Raw genomic sequence first — 18,757 nt, 5'->3', positions numbered from 1 at the left:
ATCGAGCGGTGGAACGAGCACTTTGAGAATTTCCTCAATCCAGCCACTATGTCCTCAACTGAGGAGACAGAGTGTGGGGTCTTGGGGGAAGACTAACCTATCACTTTGGCAAAAGTTGAAGGCTCTGAACTTTGTGGGACTGGCTTGGCTGACATGTCGCATAGAGGTCTGGTGTAATGGAGTGGCAGGCCAGGGTGGTGGTCCCATTTTTAGGAGAGTGCTTTAAGTATCTTGGGATCTTGTTCACAAGTGATGGCAAGTTAGAGTGAGAGATGGACAGACTAATTTGGTTTTCAGCAGCGTGTTAAAAAGCAAGCTGAGCCGAAAGGCAAAGCTTTCAATTCATCGGTCCAATTTATTTTTACTGGTTTTTGTACCAACCGTTACCTTTTGTCGTGAGATTTGGGTGGTGACCGAAAAAATGATATCATGAATACAAGTGGATGAAATGAGTTTCCTTCGGGGGGTGGCAGGGCTCAGCCTTTGAGATAGTTAGAAGTTAGCTCATCTGGAGGGAATTTGGAGTAGAGCTGCTACTCTTCAACATCAAAAGGAGTCAGCTGAGGTGGTTCGGGCATCTAATAAGAATGCCTCCTGGTTGCCTCCCTTTGATTGTTTTTCCGAGCAGATCCAGTTGGGAGACCCAGAACTCAAAGGGGTTGTATTCCACGGTACACACAAACCATAGATAGATTCTTCCACTTGGGGTTGAATTGCCGTTGTCCAGTTGTCACTTTGGCCTGAGCGGACTGAAATCATTCTCATATGACCTCTCCCTCTCTGACCCCAGCTATATTTCCACCTAATGTTCTAGCTCACGGCTGTGCTGTGTTACTTATTGCTAAAGTATATTTTACTGGGCCCTTCCTTATCTTGTGTTTTATTGCATCTGTAGTCTTATTCTGTGCTATGCAGCCCTCCCCAAAAAATGTTATGCCTACCACTGCTCACCTTTACCCCTTTTCATTTTGTCATCTTTCCTTCTCCACCTTATTTTCCCTGAGGACACCCGTGTTCTCCCTCAGCCCTGATAATAATTGCAAGTGATCAGGATGGCGATTCTATTTCAGGAATTTTGAAATAATTCCTTCTATTTAACACATGAATGTGTTCAACATTGGCAAAGGAGCACGTTGCTACCAAAACTGAAATGGGATCTGCTGAAACAGAGAGACTGTTGCCATGGAAAAATGAAGTAACACTGCTCCCTGCAGCTGCCACGCATTAATGAGTAGGGTATTTTTTTTGAAAGAGAGAAAAAAAGAGGAGAAAAAGCACTGGGGTTGAAAAGGTAAAATGATGGAAAGGAGAGAGAGGTTAGGAAGCAAGGAAGAATAAAGAAAAATGGGCAGAAAATGAGTTTGAAGGCAGGGAGAAAGTGAGAAAGACAGAGAAAAGAATCATGTGTGCTGCATGTTGGTGTGGCTCAAATAGAGGTGGCCAGATGGTTTCCATGAAAAGGATCTGACCCTCTGCTGGAGTGCCTTGTGCAGGCACATTACTTCATCCTCTGCCCTTTCCCCTCATCCTATCATCCTTCTATTCAACACCTCATCTTCGCTACCTGTCAGATCACACAAATTTGAAATGATTTGTAAGTACAACTCAAATTTTTGACAAATTAAGACGAGGCTTTGAAGATTGTACTGATCGTACTCAGTATTTAGTACCGATTATAACTTAAAGCTGTTTTGTAATCACGACTTCGGCTGTCTCAGCCTTCTGTGCTTGAGTAACTGCATAAATGTACATTTAAAATGATAAACCACTGTGTAAACGTGTGCATGTTTAAATATGAACAAGTCAACTCGGATGAATATTGATTGAAAGAATAATAATACTAAAAAAAAATTTAAACTATACACACTCCCCACTACATTCCTTTAGAGATCTAAACAAGAACAAGGGTCACCTTTTGATGGCAAAATGACTGGATGAGAGTATCTCCATCACGGGAGTTCTTGTGTGATGTTTCCTGTGTGCAATGAAAGGAAAGGGGGGAAAAAACACTGGAATCATTGATGCCTGTGTGGATCAGAGACTTGACTGTGTTTGATTACGCTGAGCAGCTAATGCATCACAAATGACTGAAGATCTTAATGCTACTTCAGACAGAATGGAGGTATGGGGCTGCAAAACTGCAGGCCAGTCAACTGGTCCTTGTCCACTGACAAAAGTGGATAGCAGATCTTTAGAGGACGCTGGCCTGCTCCGAAGATTCACATTTTCTTTGAGGTGTAGAGGCAATGCTGTTCTTTGATTTTTGGTCCAGGCCTTCCTGCATATAGCGAATTGCTACTTTAATTTTTCCTGGGTTTGACCCGGTACAGATTACATTTTTCTTTCAATAAGTCACAAGTCTGAACTGCCTGCAGTCATATTAGCAAATAGACACACGAGTACACTTTTCAAGGTTTTTAATAGCATTAACATAAATGGCTCAAACTGAATGACAGAATACAATCTAAACAAAAGGTTGATAGAGCTAGCAAAATTATACATTGGATGACTAAAAAAAGGCTTCAGCTGTTTGCCACCTACGTAAACATAGGGGCTTGTACAATATTAGGCAACATTGGGTGATTTTCGTTGTACCAAAATTTTGATAAAGCTGAAATTGTGAATGAGATAAGCGTAAGTGGGAGTGTAGGCAATGGCATGCTGGAATGTTTATGGGTTTGAAAAATTTTGATGGTCATATTTTGCATCCCCTGCTTGTTTGATAGAAATTGATTGGCTTAGTGCAAGCAGAGAAAAGGGTCAGTGCTGAGGGCAGAAAGTTTCTGCTCCTGTTGAACCTCCACTAATATCTCTGCTCCGATGGGGCAATTTAAAACAAATTAGATGAATGACAAGAAGGAAGGAGGTACAGAAAAAGATACTTCTCGAAAATGAAATTGTGAATGAGAGAATCATGGACATTTTCTACTGATCAGATCTCTGCATTTTTCGTATCGCATTATCTAAACGAAGACCCCACAATGTAACATTAGATTGGTCTTGAGCTGTTTGTCATGTGAGAACACTGAGTTTGTGAGTTCATGCTTGCACACATGCACATGTTAATGGGTGTCTTAACGCACGCGCAGCCACATCCCATTCCATCATCTACCACTTTGTCAATACATTGATGACTTCACAATCATTATAGAAGCACATACGTATTTAACCCTCACAAGGGGCTGTGCTGGAAAAGTGCTTACCGAGCTTCTTTTTTGTCTGTAACCTTGAATCTCAGAGGCATTAAAGAAATCGTATATACCCCAGCATTTCTTAAATTCTAAGTTTTATCAGGGGGTTAATTGCCTCAAATTGCTTAGAAATTTGGGATGCTTTAAAATGGTCACAGAGTTATTATTGGAGTTAAGTTGTTGAAGCATTAATCCATTGTCTTGGGGAGGAAGAGGAAGCAATGCCAAAAATAGGTTAAAACAGATCATTTGGGGTTCAGAACAGCCCAGTTTGGCGTACTTCATTTAGTCACACTACATAAATCAGTAGTGGTGAGAATTTGCCAGAGTTAGCCCATAAAACCTTTTCTGCATCTGCAGTCCTTCATGATATGATCCAATTTGGCCTGTATTACATGCTGCATAACATAATCACAGCCACCTTTACTCTCTTCTGTAAGCCCCAGGCACATTTTTTTGGGCCACACCACCACTGTAGATCAACCTAGCCAATCCTAATTTTTTTTACATCTGTCCATATTAGTCCAGCCAACTTTGTACGTGAAAGCTTTTGTCTGAGCTCTAAACTATACCATCACTCTTGCAAAGCCTACAACCTATCTTTAAGCCCAGTCAATTCTAGTTACTCCACCGTATTCCCAGTTAATAGGCTGTCTCTCTCAACTAAGGAATCTCATCCATTAAATCCTTGTCCCTGCTCAGCTATCACATCAGAATACATCGAGTTACGACCACCCTCTCCAAGTGTATTCTCAGCTTTAGTTTGGTGTGGTCACCCCATTAGACCCTGTCTGTGTTGGCTCACCAAGCTGGGATGGTGGAGGGGTGATTATTTGGGATAGGAGGTGGGAGTAGGCGAGGCAGGCCAGGCCAGGCCAGCCGCACTCCTAAGGCCACTGTTGGATCAATAAACGCAGCGATCAAAGTTGCAATTAACCCACCGCGCTAACACAAACAGCCAGGCCAGCAGAAACAAACAAAGCCTTCATGTCACCTAAAGCGTTTATTTTTGCAGATTTCCACCTCGGCCAGGGAGACCTCCAGAGCTTGTCAGCTTCTGTAAGCAGTGTTAGAAGTGAGGAATGCAGGGCCACAGGCATGGCTGGCTGCCTGACTATGTTGCTGTGCCAGGCCACGAGCTTATTGGTTGTGGTGGCATGTGGGTAAGACCAAGCCTATCTGTTGTCAGGATGCATCAAGCTTAAATGTTTTTCTCATGGACATCAGGGTGGAAAGCTGCTTTCTGAGGTTGCAGCCAAAACTTTGTTTGTCCATGTGTGCACCCCAAGACACATCTGCATGGTGTCATCTTCAGGTATACACATTAATCACGTTAATTTACAGGGAGACAATGTTTATGTAATTAGACACTATTCCAAAAGGTTTTTTTTTTTTTTTTTTGGATAGAGCAGAAAATCCAGAAAGATATGAAAAAGAAAGGGGAGCTAAAGGTTAAAAATGTGTGTGTGTGGGGGGGGGGGTGCTTTGTGGACCTTCCGACCATCCACTTAGGAAACACAGTGTCCTGTCTGGTGCAGGCACAGGAAGATTACATTTGGAGAGGTATCAGGTTTTTAAAACAAAAGGATGTGTTTTCCGTTTGCTGCCGATCCCTCCGCTGAGGTTTTTCAGCTCCAGAGTTGCAAATGTTTTCACTGGGGATGCTGGGAGGGTGTTTCTAATTTCCTATCCTCTATCTCTGGGTGATTTCCTGTGTGTCATAGCTTGCTTATTGTGTGTAGAAAAAATGAGAGAAAAATGTGTCCGTGCATACTGTGTGTGTGCTTGAATGTATTAGTTAATACGCAAGCTTGTGTGTGCTTCCCAAGTTGTGGGGTCTCTGTCTGCGTCTTGACCTACAGAGTTCATGCTCTGTTGAAGTCTGTGCAGAGCTGAGCCATCCAAGTTTCTCTTCCCTGCTGTGAAATAAAAACAATAAGCCTAACAGCGGATATGTCCACAGCACCACAAGACAAATGTCACACATGTTAGATAATGACTACAGTAATTGCATTTAGTTCTTTTCAGTACTGTCTCTTAAGACAGATGTGCTGCCGAAAATTATTTTTAAGGCAAGCTGCAGTGGTTTACATCATCTTCATACAGTGTAGAATTGTCAAAAGTGGTCTAGTATTCACATCTCTATTTATGTGTGTGTATGCACACACACGTATATATATGTATGTATGTGTGTGTATATATATATATATATATATATATATATATATATATATATATATATATATACCAACTACTAACTATATAGGTAGTTGTAAGTGTAATATGTGTATGTGTATTTAAATATATGTATACATACATATATGTATATATATATATATATATATATATATATTATACACTTACAACTAGCTTTCTTAGTCGCCCTATAGTATAGACAGACTGTCCTCAATCTAACTGACTGCTCTGTCATTTACTGGCGAGGCCCGATGGATCCTAAGAGCCTCCTGTGGTTATATTGGCCATTTCCACATGGCTTCAGCCTTTTAAAGCCTAAGTGTGTTTGGCCCTCAGTTTCCTTTCTATTAGAACCTGCTCTGCTGGAACCAGATAAACCATCTTCACAAATACTCAAGGGGGAAATAATACACAGGACCGATCATACACTCCAGTTGCCGCTTAGAAGAGAGGACGTATGAGATGCTTTTTGAATGTATTAAGCCTGAAAGATTTGAAGCAGGGTTGACACATGTGGCTGTACTCTCAACACTATCTGATAGTAGAGAGAAGTGATCAGGAATAAAACTGAGCAGAACTTGCCACAAAAAAGGAAAAGAGTCACGTATTCAGAGCCCTGTGATCTGATGCCAGGCAGGGATGAGAGGGAATAAATTGAAATAGACCCCCACTGAAAAAAAAGTCTTTAGGCATCTTACTATTTTAATCAAAGTATCTTCCAAATGGAGGTTTCAAGCTTTTTTCTGTGTTTTCTGCATTTTCATTGCCTGTCTTGTCTCTAGCTGCTTTATATACTCTCAACAGCATATGGTTTCCTGATTCATAATCCCGACTGGAATACAACCTGTGAATACTATTTCAAAGTGTAAGAAGATCCTTGTTCATTTAGCTGCCCAAGAGAAAGGGCTTTGTTCTTCAGGGAAAAGATAAGCAATGGTCACCTACTAAATATCCAGGGTGTCGCTCTGAGATCTCTGGAACTCTTTTCACTCAATCTTTTCTTTGTTAGCATGCATAATTAGACTTAAACCAGTCAAGAGCACTAACCATCAGACACTATGCTATGTGATATAAATCCCAAAGTTTCCGTTTTATCCCCGTTCACTAAATGCTGTGTACTGTCTGATAACTCACTTTGGAAAGTAAATGATTCCCAAAGAAAAAAAGCTTCTTAACATAGCAGGGATATGCTGATAAAACACAGCATTAAATAAGTGAATTGAATTGCATACTACTTTATCTACCCCAAAGAGAGAAATAATTTTGCAGCATAAAGATCAATAACAGTCATTTTCATTAGTTTTCATCGTTTTCATTTTCATTAGCCTAAAAATGTTTAGAGATATTGCTGGTGGCAGGAATTACCTTTAATTTTCCTCGATCCAAAAAAGCTAAAGACACCTCTTATTGAACCCAATTTGATGACTTTATTATGTAGAGAGTGAGCAGTGTTGTCCAGTATGTTCAGTAACTTGTTCAGCATTCGTCTTTGCATAATTTGGTTGAGGGGATCCAGACTAGTACCCCAGCACAGAGCCAGTCTTCTTTATCAGTTTGTTCAGTTTCTTTGAGTCACTCTGTCTGATCCTACTGGCCTCAAAGCAGATGGCTTCAAAGCAGATTGGACTCTCTACCACAGACGTCTAAAAGAAATTTAACAACTTGCTGAAAACACTGAAGGACCTAAGTTTCCTCAAGAAGTACAGTCTACTCTCTTCATTTTTTTTATAGACAGCCTCAGTGTTGATCTGTTTGCCAGGTATTCATTAATCCAGGTGGTTGTTGAGAGATCCACCTATATTTTCTAGAGGTTCTAGAAAATGCAGACTGAATTGTGGTAAAAGCAGTGAAGAAATCAAAGAACATGATCCTCCCAGTGCTGCCTGCTTTGTCAAGATTAAATTGGATTTATTAAAGTTTGTAGGTGGTGGTAACTTCAAGTCCAACCCCAGAAGAAAAAGCAAACTTTGCTGGCAAATAAATAATTTGAGGGCAAATCGATGGCATATTTCAGGTATCAGAATAAGACAGGATGTCTTCTGCAGCACTAAAATTGTCTTCTGACCTATGCTGGCCAACCACAAAAGCCTTCATAACGCTTGGTCTGACTCTATGCAGACTTGCTGCTGTGTTCTGATTCAGTCTCTCTAGTTGCAACTTCACCTGAACAACTGCGATAAGACGTATGGAAGGAAAGTATGGTCTGTGTAGGTAATAGCAGAGTAGGATAATGCTGATTGTTCTTCTATTGAAAAGTAAATTCAGTTTACTGAACTGTCCAGACTTTATCATTCTATCCCCCTTCTTCTTAAAGGCTGTGATCTTTTTCATCCATGACCATTTCTCCCTCTCACTGGTATCCTTAAGCCTGTTTTCCAGCTTTTTTGTATATTCCTCAATTAATCACTGTCTCACTGGAGAAGGAGCTAAAATGGTTATAGGAACTGAGGGCCATGGTCCCGAGTTCCTGTATGTCCAAATGCGTGAGAAAACGGCCCTGTTCCTTAAAAGGTTATAGGAACTGCCAAAGGTTCCTACAGTGCGAATGCAGCTCATGTGACTCACAGAGTTGATTGCTGTCTGTGGCAGAAACCAACTCCAGAAACCAACTCTCAACAATATTGAGAATGCATTATTATGTGTTTCACTGAGAAATGGCTGCAGGAGAATATTCCAGACTTAAATATGTCTTCCCGGCCTTAAGACAAAACAAGCTAACAGACATCTGGAGTAAAAGCAAAAGTGGAAGGTTATCACAGTGCTTGTTGACAACAAATGGTGTCATCCTGGACATGTCACTGTGAAGGAGAGAATCTGTCGCCAGGATATTGAACTACCATGTCATCTGGGGCTGCAGCTGGATGACAGGTTGGAGTGGTCAGCAACCATAGACTCTATACACAGGATAGGACAGAGCCGTCTGTACTTCCTGAGAAGGCTGGGGTCCTTCAACATCTGCAAAAAAAGTCCTGCAGCTGTTCTACCAGTCTGTGGTGGCCAGCGTCCTCTTCTACGCTGTGGTTTGCTGGGAAGGTAGCAGCAAGAAGAGGGACTCTGCCCGACTGGACAGACTGGTGAGGAGAGCTGGCTCAGTGGTGGGCACTCAGGTGACAGTGGCAGAGAGAAGGACCCTGGACAAACTGCTGTCCATACTGGACAACGCCCACCACCCTCTGCACAACACCTTCATCAGGCAGAGGAGTGTGTTCAGTGGCAGACCGCTGTCTCAATCCTGCTCCACCAACAGATTCTTTTGTCCCTTTGGCCATCAGGCTGTACAACAGCTCTAAGTTATGGCACTTCTGTATTTCCTTAATATCTGTACGGTCACTTTGTATTTTTAAATATTTTTTTTAATTTTTTAAAATTTTTAGATTGTTTTTTAAAATTATTTATAATTGTATAAACATTTTTATTGCTTTATTATGTCTTGCTACTGGATGCTTGAATTTCCTTCGGGATCAATAAAGTATCTATCTATCTACCAGCTGGGAGTATACGTCCATACAGACAGATTTGAGAAAATGTCAGAAGTACGAGGAGAAATCATTAAAGCAGCGCAGCATCAGAACCGATGTAGGAAAATCTCCCAAAAATGAATATGTCTCTTGAAAGCTCAGTGGAAAACTACAACAAATTACAAAAATACATATAGCTCGGAGATAGGAGATGCCGCAACTTGCTGCCACAATAGCCGCATTCGGACAGAGCCGTTCTAAGAACGCAGTTATAAGAACGGTCCCCCTCGAATTTCGCTCTGATAACTGTCCTTCCCCAGCGGAACTGTTTCAGTCTGCATTCGCACATGAGTCGGGACCAGGTCGGGACTGATGCGGCGTTACCGTCTGCGTCAGTGACGTGTTACTTTAGCGCCACACTCAACAACAAAACAAAACAAAACCCGCAAAAAGTAAGAAGTGAAGAAAAAAAAACCCACACAGAAGCTAATATGGAGAGCGGTGAGGCCACCGTGTTCATGGTATGCATGATGGTGATATTAATCATGGACGATCACAAATGGCGTCTAACATTGAGGCTGGAAGAGCACACAGAGAGTCAGGAGACGAAGGATAGAGCGCAGGCCATACTTCTTGGTTTCATGAAGGAAGGAGAGCAGAGCGCCACAGACAAAGGAGACCACGTGTAAGTTTAACTTATTAAACACGCGCCAGTTGTGTCTGTGTGGTATGAGTAAACATTTCAGCCGTGATAGCATGACAAGGGGCGTAGCTACCAACCACCAAACAGCTCCGTCAGATGTGTTCCTATTGAACCCTGAAAAGACCCAGCTGAGGAGAAGGAGCTGAAATGGTTATAGGAACTGAGGGCCGTGGTCCCGAGTTCCTGTATGTGCGAATGTGGGAAAAATGGCCCTGTTCCTTAAAAGGTTATAGGAACTGCCAAAGGTTCCTACAGTGCGAATGCGGCTTATGGTGACGCAGATTCTTGAATTCAAATTTCATAAACAAAATTACAAAAAAAAACTACAAAAAATGAAAGGCAGTGTTTGATCTGTCACTGATTCACTAAAACAGGAGCCTCTTCACCGCTTTGTATAGTTCATATTGAAGAGTCTAATAGATTCCTCTGTGGGGGGTTGCTCGTACTTTTAGCTGAATTTTGTGGAGAACCGACACAGCAGCCAGCTTGTTGTTATTAACAGTATTACAGCAGTAACCTTTCAGGTGCCATTCCTCAGCAAAGGTGGAAAGCATTGCACTAAGTGTAAGCAAGAATATCACAAATAGTAAGGTCACTGTGCACAGGGACATTCAGGTGTGTTAGCTTGAGGACAATTGTTTTCACTATATTTTCTTGCTTTTTATTTGGAATCTAATGGCCTCTTTTTTTTTTCTCCTGAAATGACTGATGGTTGTTTTGTAAGGGGGAATATGATCAGTGATTTATTTTCTGTGTGTGTTTTTTCTTTCATTTTTTGCATATACCTAATGTGAACATGCAAGCACATATGATGTATGTGTGCATGCTTTTGTAAATTAATAAGTATGTCATTTGAGCATGTTTTCACAGTCAAAGTGCAGCACGTGCACCCTCATGAGAAGTTGATTGCTTTCAGTCCTTTTTTTAAACTGAGATTTCCTGGTCAAAATTGAAAAGTGTTTCCACTTTTTTGAAGTATATTAATAAAGTGTGCTGCAAGTGATACACCCTGGCCCTGAATACACACAGGCACTTTGTCCATCAATGTTTTTCCCGAATGAATCTGTCATTAGAGGTGGTAGGAAACTGAAGTAAATGTCCCAGACTGCTGACAGTTGACTCCATTTGTTATGTTAAAGATTTTGTTTCACTATGACAGGACATGATGTCATTGGACAAATGAACAATTATGTCTTTTTTTACTTCTCTTTTCCCTGCTGAACCTTCTATAATTACATAGATACTATTTGAACACACCTGCCATTCTGGACTCCTGGCCAAAAGTAGACTTGAACTCAAATCTGTGTTTTAATCACAACCTAACATAATTCATCCCCAGTTACACCTCACATTATCAGAAATGAATGTTTAACTCACAAGATAGTTCACCCATGGATCCCACACTGTCACTGAAGTGCTGTGCAACTCTTTTCATTATTTATTATTTGTTGTGACTTGTTTCCAAGTCTGCCATTTTTGCTGCTGTTTATTTCACATTAACATGAACTCATGTGAAGGTAAAGTTATGTAATAGATATTCCATGCTCTAATTATACCTCCAGCTTTCAAGTTTTGTCAAGTTCTTTTTGCCCGTTTCTATTTTTAATTTAATTCCACATTTTTCCTTCGGCTACATTTGGAACAGTTGCCTTCCCACAGGTCTACACTAACAGAAAATAAATTTCCTCTTTGCTATTATGTAAAAAAAAAAAAAGTTTAGTTTGCTGAGCCTTGTGAGTGGCCTGTGAACATACTGACACACTGCGAATGCAGCCCTTTGCCTCCCAAGCATGTGACAGACCGAACTGAGTTTTAGGAAAGTTTGGCCTGTCACGGAACTTTCTCCTTCTCTTTTTCTGTCTCTCTCGTGTAAGTACACCTACACACGCACGCACACGCACTCACACACACACACACACACACACACACACACACACACACACACACACACACACAACAACCTTGGGAGCCTATCAGCTCATGGTAGGCAGACATTGTCACACACACTAACTGCTTCCAGCACTGTGTTTATTGGCCTGTACAGAGCTATTAAACATAATTGTGTAGGGTACCAATTAGAAACTCATACAACCTTATTTGAACCTTAACACAAACATCGTCTCACTTACAGCTTTGATCTTCACTTTTCATCTTAACCTGTGTTTCTTCTTCTTTTTTTTCCTTCCCCAACCTTGCGTGCCATAACCTTGAACTGTATACACACCTCATTTTTTTTCTCTGTGTGCCTCATCTCATCTTTTCCATTGCCGTCCCTCTCTTCCGTTATCACGGCAGTCTGGGCATGACATCTCTACAGACTTTCCACCGTACACCCTGAATCAGAAAACGGGACAAAAGGACAGAGACTTGGGAGGTTTGGGTGACGGTAGGATAGACGGCTATAAAGCTTGACAGCAAGAAGAAAAGCTGTCACTGGTTTTGGCAGTGGTCAAAACAGTGAGGCACATGGGACATTGTGACCTCAGTCTGTTTCTGTCTTGGATCTGTCAGTGCTGTTTTCAGTGCCAGTGCTCCCCTTTTCTGCCCTCTGTTGCCTCTGTTGCCTTTGTTTGGATACTGTAACTGTGCCTCACTGACTGTGTACAAGTCACATCTCAAACCTTTAACCACAGAGTGAGTTTACCCACGGTGACACATAGAACATGGTGGAGGATGGCCAGTTTGTTACCATTTTAAGTTTCAAAAAGTGCAACACTATCTCAGAACCATGGATGTTCGTTTACTTTCTGGAAATAGTCTGGTGAACAAGGGAAAATCTTTTTTTTTTTCATCATGATCTGTCTACATTGCATGGTACACCTTTCTAACGTTTACTTTCATGACCTGATGTACTAGCTGAAACAAATCTGGCACATTTTTTCCTTGATTGTCTACAAAGTATTTTGGGCTAGATTTAGATGAAACATTTCTAAACATTTTCTTTATTAATATAACATATTTCGATTATTTTGCTGCTTTGGCCGTGGCACACTGTCTCTGAACACTGTCTACTTGTCATTATGTTTTAATCAAACTGTGCTTGTTTACCATGTTTGTCATGGATACAGCTCTAGGAGTCGGTATGGATTACAATAAGTAGGTTGTTCATAGGCTCCCTGTCCCCACAGACGTAAGCACAATTTAATCCAGACCCTGGCAAGATATCTTTCTGTCAGTACAGTTATCCATTCAGTTAAAGTTGCACTTTTCCCCGTGTATTTCTGTGCCGTTATCCTGTACATGCAGACATTTATTGATGTCCCCAATATGCAGAATACCAAGTCTGCTGCAGTTCTTATCTAACCTATTGGCCTTAACTTCCTCACTCTAGAAAAGCAAATGCACTGATTACCAGCCTCGTCAGGACCTATGCACAGTTGTCATTGTGAATTATAACACTGTTGATTCTGTGTTTTGTGACTTTTATTAGCCTCTACCAAAAGTAGACTTAAAGGAATACAAAGCCAACCAGAGATTTGTCTTGTATCAACCAAGTTTAGGAGTGATATTCATTTTTTTTCCATTACATACTTTGGTCCTTTGAAGCATTCTGATCCCTTTTTTTTTTGCTTCAGTGTAAACATATAGAAACGATGGTTGCCCTACTCGTTGAATGTCCTTCAAACATTCTGACTTTTTTGTCTGCTTATCTTATTATTTGTAGTAGTATTTCACTGTGTGATGTGCCAGATTTGGAGTTGCTATGCACTTAACATAATTTTTTGTGTCATGATACCATATTCAGAAATAAAGTGTATTACAGGTACACAACGTGTTATTGTTCACACTCATTACAGTTAGGCTAGGTAAGTTAGGTTAGTACTCTGTGCAGTAATTGTTGCTTTTTAACTAGCCAAGCATGAACGGTCTCTTTTCCTTTTATTGAGACTTTTGCCAAGGCTAACAAAATATGCTTTACACAGTGAATGTTAAAAATGTAAATAAGGCGATGGGATTTCTGGGTGATGAGCACATGGTACGTAATGCATGAATATGTGCAGGAGACTGAAAGAATTACAGGCCCATTTCTGAAGCCGTTTGCTCATGCCCTTGATTTATTACAAGGGAGGAAGAATGGAGAAAAAAAAAGGTTTTTCAACAATTATCAACAGCAAGAATTTGCTATCAACAAACAATATGTCTGGTGAAATAATGTTACATTTATGTCCGCTTAAAGTCATGCAGACCAGTTGCCTTTAGTGTTTAATAAATGGGAATTTTCAACATTGAGAATTTATTTTAGTGGTTAATATGTTAATTTGATTATGTACCCCTTGTACTCCCTGGGGTGATAAATGGTGACAGATTTAGTCAACTATCATACTCAGCATGGAAGTCAGTGATTTATAGTAATAATAGGTAATTTACTGTTGTTTTTTTTGTGACAGTTGCTGTGCTCTCAAATGATCTGTTTGAATCAGCACATGTTGAGGTTTAAGATTACTTTCTGTTTGTTATGATTGTACTTTTTACATGTGTGCATGTATGGCTGTAATAGTTCAGCTCACATCTCCATGCATTTCTTTAAATGACTTGAGTGTGATTCTGTGTTAGGTTAAACCTCAAATGATTCGTGATTCTAACTGTCAACTGATATAAAATGAATCAGGTAAAACTTTAATATGGCCTTTATTACTTTGGCCTTTAATTAAACAAAAACCAAAAACACGTTCTGGTTCTGATCACTTTTTTTCCTTTCTTTTTTCTTTCTTTTACATACTTGATATTGGATATAATCAGATGAAGTTCACTCTACTTGATTTTTTTCTTATTGCGCTCTATTGTTTTTCATTCCGGCACACACATTATTTGAGGATCAACCGGTACCACTGATGATTGAAAATGTCCAGAGTGCTGAACCCCAGTTTCCATGAGTCTGCCTGCTTATCAAACTCAACCCTATTCAGATTTGCAGCACAGCAGACAGTGTCATTGAATCTACTCCCACCAGCACATGAAAAAGCCAAAGCCTTGTGTGTGCAAAAGTATGCAAAAGTGTTCCGATTTCAAAGCCCTTTGAAGAGCAAGCAGAAGGTCAAGTAATGTGAGATGAATTTGTCTCCATATCTCCCCAACGTGTTGTCTCACTTCCTCTCAGTCTCTTCTTCATTGCCCTTTATTTCAACTCCCATTAAAGCCACCTCCATTTATAGGCCTGTGCAGCGTTTGTACAATTTACAAAAACAAAGTTTTTTTTAATGGAGTTTGTGTATCTTTCCACATGTGTATGCATTACATGCAGAACATAAATTAGATTGCAATAATTTTTCACTCATTAGACTTGTATATTGACTATTTATGACATACTCCATGTGAATTCTCTGTATCTCACATATAGATGCACAAGTGCCTAGAAAGACTTGCTGTCTTCCCACTGGACTTATACACCCTTTCTTTATGTGAACTTGTCTTTTAAATCAGTGGAGCCCCTGCATAATGGAAAAAGACAAACTACTGTTGAGGCACAGAAAGGTTACGCACTGCTTTCACTCTTGCTGGCTACTGATTAGTGACCTAAATGACTTGTAAATTGAGCTTTTTTTTGTGAACTGAAAAAATGTGTGACATGGTGCAGCTGGAATTGGTCTCCACTTATTTAAAAGGGACTTCAAAAAGATTTTAGTTCAAGATTTAACTACCCAAGGTCCCTAAAGTTGTAAAAGGTTTTCTGTTTCATAGCAGATAATTTCATATTTATTTTAAATGCATGGTCGCATTCTATTTTTTATTTTTTTTTTAAGTTTTTCAAGGCAAATTCTACTGGCCAGAGAAGAACTGTAGCGTGTAATAATGGTTTTCTTATGTGTGAATAAGGTTAGGTTATCATGTCCATCAGTCAAACCATCATGCATTACCAAGCATGGGAAGAACTTTTTTTTGTTGTTGTTGTAGTTTATTTCTTGCAACAATTAGTAACCAACACTTATTAAGATTAAGATTATATTTATTGGTCATGCATACATGCATACACACAAAATTTGTCCTCCGCTTTTTTAACCCACCCAGGTTGGCACCTGTTGACACACACATGCACAGGGTCACACACTCATAGAGACAGTTGCCAACCTGGAGCGGTGGGCGGCCATTATCAGTGCAGAGCATGGGCCTTACTCAAGGGCACCTCGGCCGTGACAAGGAGGTGGACTGACACCCCTTCACCAATCTTTTTGAGTGGCGAGAGTGGGAATCGAACCTGCCAACCTTCCGGTTATTGGACGACCGACTCTAACCACTGAGCCCTGGCCGCCCCCTCATTGAGTTCCTTTTCATTGCAGCAGTGAACCTAGAAAATGTGGACTGTTTACTGAAAATTATTTTGAAGGGCTGAGACAGCTACATAATCAAGTGATACTGGCTTGGGTAACATGACTTCATGTCTCTCATAATTTTCTCTCCCTTTTCCAGTTGGAGCTGCAGTCATGCTGTGTGTTCCTGCCAAATGACAGCCTCCCCTCTCCGAGCACTATCATCTGTGGTGACATACCTGGCACCGTCCGCAGCTGGTACCACAACCAAGCCTCCATGCCTGGAACTCTGGTTATCTGCCTTCCCCAGATTAGTGTCCTCAGTGCCGGGCACAAATATATGGAGCCGCTGCAGGAGCTCCCCTTCGTTGTATCAAGGCCCATCTTAGAAGAAGGTAGGGTTTTCATTCTAATGACATCAATTTGAATTGGTATGGTTGAAATACTTGGTCAAATTAATGGTTTGATAACAGTAATAGGCTATACAATGTGAATTCATCATCATTATGTTCTTTTTAACACTGGGCAAACCTTTGACCTACCACCACTCATTTACTTTGACAAAAGACAAACAAACTTAAGTAGAGTGAGTTTGAGAGATAGATCTTCAACATGTGGCGTGCACACCTGGTAGAGTTGACACAAGCAACACTTAGAAAGTTGAACAGTGTTTTTTCTTTAGCGAAAGAAGAAAAAGGAGGGGCACCTTCTTTTCCCTTCAGCTTTTCAATGACATCAGCATTGGACGTACATATTTCAAAATCTCCGGGGAATGAAAAAACAACTGTGAAAACAGTGACATCAGGATTTCGATGTAACAGCAAAAAATGAACAACTCAACTTGAAGTGATTAATTCCTGACCTTGAAAAAAAAACATATTCACTCCTGATTTTCTGTGCTCTGGATCAAAGCATCCTGTCCACTGCACATGGGAAATGTGGTGTTTGTGGATATGTTTGCAAACAAGAAAAGTAAAGTGCTAAAGACTAAGATCAGATTACCCTTTGGAACCTTTTCTGCACCTACATTTAGACTTAAACATTACTCTACTGTCCTCTGCTTAATTCATTTTCTGTTTTTCAGTTTTGCTTTGCTATTTCTATTTAATTACTCTTTTTTTATGTTTTCATTGTATATACACTTCATACACTCTTTGTTTGAACTCATAGTTGTTTTTTATTCACAATCTCATCACTGTCCCACATGATATATCCTCCCTCCTCTTGTGTCCACCAGGTGATGCCTTCCCATGGACAATAAGCCTGAGTCAGTTTAGCATTTACACATTGTTGGGACAGCAGCAAAGCCTAAGCCTGTTGGAGCCTATGGGATGCACATCCACGCTGGCTGTCACTTCTAAACTCCAGGGCAGTTCTGAAGGAAGACCCTCTTTTGTAGTCTGCCTCCACGTTGATCTACAGCCTGTCCACGTCAAGTGCTCCAACCCTCAGGTCAGCCAGAGAGTCCTGAAATTCACAAAGTAGTCATTAGAATTCTTTGTATTTATACAAATCATCCCTTTGTAAACTTTTCTGCAATACAAACCCACAAACCTCTGGCAGGAAGATCCTGCCTCTGTATAGTTTTTCTAATGCAGACTGACTCCAGTAAATAAACCTCTTACATCGTATTATTTTCATGAAAGTAAAAATGTAAACACAAGAGTGTTGCCTTGTTTTTGGTTAAATATTTTGAGGTCTTAGTTAAGAACAGTGGGGGGATTGCAGAACTCATCAGTGTTGTTTTACAATGTCTTATTATGTTTTAGTGACAGCTTAATGAATACAGACAGATTGGGAACATGATTGTCTCCCTGTTAGGTCCCTGGGCAATTTTTCACTGCTTTATTACAACATTATAATCATGTTTCTTTTTTCACAATTGAATTAGCCGTTTTGAGCCAGGTTCCTATGTAAACACCGAATGTGAATGACCTTTTGAGTGGTCACACTGCTTTCGATAACAGCGGTAAGCCATGGTGATATTGAGGCAAATTGGATTCACAAACAAGGAAGGTCTCAATGTCCTGTGATGGACTGGCGACCTATCGAGGGTGTACCCTGCCACTCGTGCAATGACCCCCCCCCCGCGACTCTTAGTTGGATTAAGAAAATGGATGAATGGTTTTTAGACTCAAACTTACTCTTTACTGCTCTTTTCCCCCTTTCTGTTCACCTCCTCTGTGTGAAGGGAATAAAAAGGCTAATACAGTTTAAAGTCATATTGCAGCTTTTTAAGAACCCCATGCCCTTCAGAACAGAGAGACCTCACATCATTGCTTTGTAATAATCATTGCACTGGTGGGAATGTGTGTGTGATTGTTGCAGAACTGCATACATGCTGCACAGTCAGTGCGACCATCACATGAGCTGGATTTAGCGTTTCAGAGCTAATAAATTGTTCCCATGCTGGTTTTTAGACACTCATACAGTTAAAGTGCATGAATAAAACAAAAAAAAAAACAATGGCCTCATAATTTCCCCTGCCTTCTCAACTGCATTTTTGTGACATTAAATCAGATTTTCCATTACATGTGATGAAATAGTTTATAGTACAAACAAAAGTATTTTTAGAAGGTGAGGTGAAGTGGTCAAGCCCTCAAGTGAACACTGATACATTTTTAAAGGTAGCATTCATGTTTAAAAATGATCATATATAGAGATTATATCACTTCAACTTCGTTATTAGATAGGAAGTGAAGTCAGTGTGTTTGAACATATGAGAGCAAGAGTAGGAGTAAAAGTTATAGATGAAAAAAAAAAGAGACCAGTGCATGTGAAGAGATTTGCAAACATGGAACCATCAGATTTATCTCTGTTCAACGTAGGGTGGAATTAATTTATTTTATTACAAAACACCCAAGTCAAATGTCACGTGCTAGATCAAAGCAGAGCACTCACTCTTCCAAGTCATGGAAGCTCATTCACATATGGTAATAACTTCTTCAACAGTTGTGTACTTCT

The 18,757-nt window shown here is 40.3% G+C and overlaps 1 protein-coding gene across 8 annotated transcripts in view; it reads left to right on the top strand.

Moving 5' to 3' along the window:
* Positions 1 to 18,757, top strand: part of vps13b (vacuolar protein sorting 13 homolog B) — a 310,547-nt gene that overhangs the window by 153,545 nt on the left and 138,245 nt on the right. For all 8 annotated transcript variants that reach the window (XM_075464765.1, XM_075464763.1, XM_075464764.1 and 5 more), the window contains exons 23-24: positions 15,954 to 16,188; positions 17,031 to 17,245. In XM_075464765.1, coding sequence (XP_075320880.1) covers positions 15,954 to 16,188; positions 17,031 to 17,245 — 450 coding nt within the window. The remainder of the gene's footprint in view (positions 1 to 15,953; positions 16,189 to 17,030; positions 17,246 to 18,757) is intronic.

The sequence above is a fragment of the Odontesthes bonariensis genome, chromosome 5 (assembly GCF_027942865.1).
Source record: "Odontesthes bonariensis isolate fOdoBon6 chromosome 5, fOdoBon6.hap1, whole genome shotgun sequence".
Classification (NCBI taxonomy): domain Eukaryota; kingdom Metazoa; phylum Chordata; class Actinopteri; order Atheriniformes; family Atherinopsidae; genus Odontesthes; species Odontesthes bonariensis.
The sequence above is the reverse complement of the archived record's forward strand: the minus strand, read 5'-3'. Positions and strand labels throughout refer to the sequence as shown.